We start from the raw sequence: 6,634 nt of genomic DNA on the forward strand, positions 1-6,634 counted from the left end.
GAAATTCTTGTTGTGGAGCTTTTAACTGTTTGACACATCATCAGCAGATTGGGTTTGCTAGTTGTCAAAACAGGGTGAGAAGTTGTAGAGGTGCTCACAATCATGGAAAGTTCAAACATCTGCATTTTTATGAGAACTGAGTGATTCGGTCAAAAGCTCCAGAACAAGACGGTGACAGAACCCTGAGTTACAATTGTTCTGTCAGTTCTTCAAAGTTAAGCTCACAGCATATAAATGAAGACATATTTAATATCCAGATACCATCTTTGTTTGGTTTAAGAAATAATGTTCAACAAAGATTTAAGTCAAGTTCTATTTCACATGGAGATAGTCTGTAGATCGACCTCGCAGGCTTCTGAAACATTATCAGACATGATTCAAGACACAAGACGGACACAAACTGTGGCGAAACGCCGCACTGATAAGATTATGTTAAAGATTACAGAACAGCTGTTTGTAATCACAAGAAAACAAACTTCGTCCTCACATTGAGTCGAAGCTCTGACAGGTGAGCTGGAGTCTGATTGGTCGTTTGCCTGCTGCCTGAGCGTCGGCGTGCAGAAACATCACAGCACTGTGATACTACAGACTTGTAATAACTGCGTGTGTGTAAATAGCTGAGAGAAGAAAACTATTTGAAAATACAAAGGCGACACTGCTGTCTGGCATTTTGTATTTAAATTATTTATTTTTGTAGATTTTGACCGATGAGCTCTGCTGTAACAGCTGTCACAGTCGTGCTCTTTATATTGAATAAAGATTTCTAAGAGACTAAACTGTTTGTTTGTTTGCTTTATTTATCCATCAGCTCAGGTTTGACATGTGAGAACATACAAAAGGTTCATGATTTACATTTTAGAGACAAAGATGTGAGTTATGCGTCCTGTGAGAGGCTGACTGCCATGATGACGGACTCGATGGCAGCTTCAGGTCCCAGAATCCTCAGCAGGCTCTGAAAGGCCTCAGCAGCGCCGCCTACAGGCTGAGAGGGGAAGAACTGCAGCGCTGCAGAGACATGGAGGGGAAAAAATCAGTTCACATTGATCATTCAAGAACAAATCTACAGTCAGTTTGACCTGTGATGTCATAAAAACAAGATTTTTAACATTAAGTGTGTTTTTTGGTCATGATTTATTTTATGGTTTTAAGGTTAATTTGAACACTTTCAATGAATCAATTCCAAAAAATTTCTAGAAGCGTTGCAGCGATAAATCTTTGACAATGTTGTCATTTTTCATGTGCTGGATCCAGACCCACAAAGGCAAAGTCTTGACACAAGTAAACTGAAAATCAGTTTGGATTTTTCATTTTGGATTGAATAAAACAAACTAATACATCAACTCTTTGCTGGTCAATATAAAATGTGTCAGCAGACAAGAATAAAAAAAATCAACAAAATGGACAATAATGCTGACAAAAATAAAAAAATCTAACAAATATTTGCTTGTATTGTGTATCAAGAACATTCCTAAACTGTTTATAAATTAGGTCAGAGTTGTAGGAAACAGTTTATTGTGGGTTAAAATTATTAGAAAATATGAAGAAAATTTTTTTTTCTAAAATATGTTTTTCATGTGTGAAACAGTGAAAACATGTTTTTTTTCACGGGTGAACATTTTTTATTTCATGTGTCGAGCTGAGTGAAAAAAACCCAGTGGAAAAAATATTTTTCCAGAAAATGAGTATTACAGAAAGAAACACTTGAGCCTTTGTTACTCTGGAAAAAAAATAATTCATGAGTGAACTTTTTTTTTTACTCTTCTCAACACATGAAAAAAAAAAATTCACTCGTGGAAAAAAAAGTTTTTTCTCTCGGCTTGACACATGGAAAAAAAAAAAAGTTCACTCGGATCAACACATACAATTTTTTTTTTTTTTTTTTTTAACAAAAATATTTTTTTCCCACTCTGTTTCACGCATGAAAAAATATTTTAGAAATTAGAAAAAGGAGCACCAGAAACATTTTTTCTCCCATTCCCCTCAGGGTTTCCGTAAAAAAACACTAAAAAGTCCTAAATGTTTTATATCATCTTGTGAGAATCGGGAGCAAAAACAATTTGTTTTTGTTGAGTGTGTGTCAGAACTGTGTCAACATATCGTTGGTGTCTTTGGTTTAATAAAAAAAAAAGGAAGTGTGAGAAAAAGCAGGTAGATTTTACAGTGTAACTATCTTCAGTCAGTCACTACTCGGCTGACATTGTCTGCATGTTGTTATATGGAGAAAATTTTTTAATCAATATTTAAATTTTTATTTTCCTAAAAAGATACAATAGAGTGAAAGATGCAGAAATGAGTACAGTGCTGATTTTAGAAATACAGATTCAAAGTTAACTCATCAATTATCAGGTTCTCAAACTAATCAAAACTAATCATTAATGATAGACATTTACATGTAGTTTTTTAAATTTTTGTTGACAATCCAACAACCAGTTTCATCATCATGTGTTTTTTGCTCGATTTATTGACTTTAGTTGAAGATTCTCTGATTTCATTCTGTCTCACGTCCAAACTACGGCTGCAATTTACAATTTAGTTTGTAAAATATCAGAAAATGGTGGAAAATGTTTAGTGTTTTCCCTAAAATCCAGAGATACTCAGTTTTACTGTCATAGACGAGGAAATAAACCAGGAAAAATTCACATTTAAGGAATCAGAGAAGTTTTAAAATTTTCAAAAAGGATGGTAATTAATTTAATAGTTGATTTTTTGATTTATTGTTGCAGCTCCAGTCTAAAACTGAATCTACATTACAGAAAACAAGAAAACAGCCTGTAGTGTTAAAGTGCCGTCAGGGTTTGTATTGAGCCTCCTGTCTGTAGAGTTCAGGTAAACTATGGGAGAGTGGGACATCTCACCTCTCTCAGGGATCTTTGTCACCAGGTCAATCTTTGGAGTGACTCCGCCCTCTTTGGAAACCTCGACCGACCAATGAACGAACAAGACGCAGCTAAAAGCAATAAAAGCAGGCGGTCAGCGGTCAGCAGAGGAGACTGGACAGATTTCAGATTTCTCAGTTCCTCTGATCCATCAGTATTTATTTACCCAGGAAGTTCAGGATGATTCAGGGTCATGACCTCTGACCTGCAGCCTCCAGGAAGACAGACGACAGACGGATACTTCTCCTGCAGAGAGACGGAGAGAGAGATATTCTCACTTAAAGGACACATTTAAACACTCACACACCCACATGTACATGTTTCAGATCTCTGTAACTTCCTCCAGTTCACATTACAGTGCATGCAGAGCTGCAATTTATCATTGTTGATTAATCTGTTGATTACTCTCTCGATTCATCGATTAGTTGTTTGGTCGATAAAATGTCAGAAAATGGAGAAAAAAACCAAAAGTCCAGGAGGACGTCCTCAAATGTCTTGTTTTGTCCTCAACACAAAGATATTCAGTTTACAGTCATAGGAAGGAAAACAGAAAATGTTCACATTTAATCAGAATTACTTACAGTTCAAATAACAATTTACAGAAGACAGAAATAGACATACAGCTAAAAACAGGGACAACAAAAATCGGTTAACACAAGACAGAGCTTTAGTCTGAAAACCCAGAAATCAGTTCGCATTTTTGCACATCTGGTTTTCTCGTCTTAAAGTCTGAGATTTTTGAACTGGTTATTGGTTAAATGTCTGAACTAAGGACTGTGGTTACCACAGGCTTAAAATATTTACACGTTTTGTTCTGTGACGTAAAATACATCATTAAATGTCCCACAATTGAATAAAAGCTCTTACGCGTCTTAAAAACGGTGGTTATCATTTAGTGTAATGAGACTACAGAGCACAGGGAACAGGCCAACTTTAGTGACAAACTATTCAAACTCTCTAATGATCAGTTTTTACTGACCAAACAACAACTTCCTTTCAGAGCAACAATATGTTCCCACATCTGCAGGAAGATGAACCCACCGTCAGAACCAGCAGCTGTCGTCTCGTTGAGTTGTGATTCTCTGACATATAAAAGTGTTATCTTTTTCTCTTATTGTAAACACTTGTTATGCTGAAAATGTGCACTTAATATCACAGCAATAACCGGATAAATAATACTTTCATTCAGAACACTGAGCTGGAAGTTACTGATCCTAATCAAAGAAGATAAACAGCTTCTCTCAGTCCAGCTGTTTTGATTTTCAGGAAACATTTTGTACCAAATCATTCGTCAACTTACTCTTTTTCTCAAACAAACAAACAAATTGCTTGTGATTCAGTGTTAGTTTTTGCCAAACTGACATGGAAACTGATGTTTTCCACCATTGTCAAGGTTGTATCAGTTGGCCTGCGGGGGGCGCTACAACATCTGTTTAGTAACCTGAATGCTGAGGCCTCATCCATCAAAACAAAATACACAAGTCTGTACACGGAGACACAACATTAAACTGTAATGAGGAGTCAAGAAGACAGAGGGAGTGAATATTTGTAGTGTGAGGTCGTGTTTGAGATTCATCAACTTTAAATGATAAATGAAAATGCTGCTTCAGTTTCCAGTTACCAAAAAAAACAAAACAAAAAAAAACCTCTTCTCTTTATTTTTCCATGAAGAAACAGTTTGTGAAGTTTATGATCTGAAACAACATTCAGAAGGAGGCGATATCTGATCTGATAACAAACCTGTTAATGTGATTTATTTTACAGCCTGGACAGACACACACACACACACACACACACACACACACACACACAGGGCTGTTCTCCAGTATACTTCAGTCATTGTGGGCGTGTTCAACAGGTGAGGGGTGTGTCCAGGTGATTAGCCTCGAGACATTTGCAGCTGTGATGCGGTGTGTGTGTGTTAGCTGACGTCTATAATCAGCTCCAGACTGCTGTCAGTTTTTACTCCTTGAATGAGTCCAGATCAGACCAGAATCAGGTCTTTATTGTCCTGTGGTTTTTCTACTGAGCAGTTTTGTTCGTCTCCTGTCTTTAATGAAAGCAGCAGATTTTTGCCACATGAAGAAATCACAATGACAGAAAAGAAAGTACATTCGTCATACTTGATATAAAAAAACAAACATATGTTCATTTTTCAGCAGCAGTGACTCCACCTCCACCCCACACACTTTTTTCTCTCTATTCTGTCCACGTTTGTCCGATTCACACGGGATCAATGAAACAGGATGAGGTGCATAAATATCATGAAGTCTTCGTCCTGCTCATCAGAAATGAATCTCAGAGCTGTTGAGATATCAGATTTCCACTGCACGATTATTGTGATAAGTACAGTGATATCTACCTGCACTACAGGTAAGGTGTCTGGCTCTCACACACTGTGGTAGTAGTGAGCCAGTTACTGCATTATTCTTTTTATTTGGTTTTACTCGAAGGCTTCTTTTAAAACCAGCATGAAGGTGCATTACTGCCACCTACCGTGACAAAGTGAGAACAGAAAGTAACAGAAATGATTTAACAGGCACTGGATTGTTTACACGAAAATATCATCATTTTATTTTTTACATATCACAATTATTGTCCACATTGGCATATTGCAACACCCCTCATCTCAAATCCAGGTTGATTTTGCGGACTTTCTCTGCCTCATTTTTGTCTTTATGTAGCAGCTTTTAATCTGACCTCATCTCACATGCATCGTATCTTTTATTAGCACAAATGCAGCTGTAAGTCTGATGAAAGCGTAAAAATCTTAAATCTAAACACAAACACAGAAGAACGATGCAAGAAATAAAACTACAACCCAGTCTTTTTTAATAAAGTGATTTTATTGCAACCCGTCTTTGTGTCGTTTTTTCATTAAAACTTCACGTATGCCTGTAAATCACTGAAATTATTAATAATAGTTTAAGAAACATCTTTAAACTAGGATTACTGCCTTGAAGCTGTGTGCCTCAGTGCTCCAGTCGAGTTGCTGTTCTTGAGCTGTGGCGTTGAATAGTGACTGAAACATATTTCGCAGGAGTATTATGATGTCACAGTGCATTTAACCTCTGAGCGTTTGGATATCAAATGTCATAACTTGACAGTTGTGTAAAATGTTGTCATAATTATCATATAAATTCTAGACTTATGCCCAAAAATGTGTTTTATGAGGTCAGTCAGTTCATCCTTAAGTTCAAGTGGACATTTGTGCCAAATTTGAAGAAAGCTTGTCTCTACAAAACATAAATAAAGTTGTGTTAAAGTTAAAAAAAACAAAAAAACTCAGTGTTTCAGACATGAACAGACGTTCTCCAGAAGGTTAAACTCATTTTAGCGACTGACCAAACACAATAACTAGTTTTAGATATTTGGAAATTCTGCTGGAAACTATTTAATTTAATTTAATGAATATCTCTCATATTAACTAGCAACCTCATTAGTAACACTGATGGATTTGAATGCCTGTTAAGCTTCAACAGAAAACAGACGGGCGTCTGTGAGGTAACTGTGTTAAACACATGCAGCTCACTGTCGATGCAGACAAGCCGAGACAGAATCAGCCATCTCATTACATTACTTAAGTCAACCTGACGAACTTGCAGGGTCTCGCTTGCGTTATGTTTCTACCGTACAGGTGGGCTGAGAGCTGATATCAAACAGCTGACACAAGGTGAACAAAATCTTTATTGAAGTGATGGTGAAAGCCCGGTCAGAGCCGAGTGACAGTAAAGAGGAAACAAAAACTTCCTGCTGCC

General features: G+C 36.8%; 1 protein-coding gene across 2 annotated transcripts in view; it reads right to left on the bottom strand.

Annotated features, from left to right (window-relative positions):
* Positions 1-777: 777 nt before the first annotated feature.
* The window catches only part of cenpp (centromere protein P), a 90,760-nt gene continuing 84,903 nt past the window's right edge, over positions 778-6,634 (bottom strand). For both annotated transcript variants that reach the window (XM_084347716.1, XM_084347717.1), the window contains exons 7-9: positions 3,043-3,122; positions 2,856-2,947; positions 778-1,005 (exon numbers count right to left, since the gene is read on the bottom strand). In XM_084347716.1, coding sequence (XP_084203842.1) covers positions 875-1,005; positions 2,856-2,947; positions 3,043-3,122 — 303 coding nt within the window. In that variant the 3' untranslated portion in view covers positions 778-874. The remainder of the gene's footprint in view (positions 1,006-2,855; positions 2,948-3,042; positions 3,123-6,634) is intronic.

The sequence above is a fragment of the Pagrus pagrus genome (assembly GCF_965226575.1).
Source record: "Pagrus pagrus genome assembly, chromosome: 3".
NCBI classification, from domain to species: Eukaryota; Metazoa; Chordata; class Actinopteri; order Spariformes; family Sparidae; genus Pagrus; species Pagrus pagrus.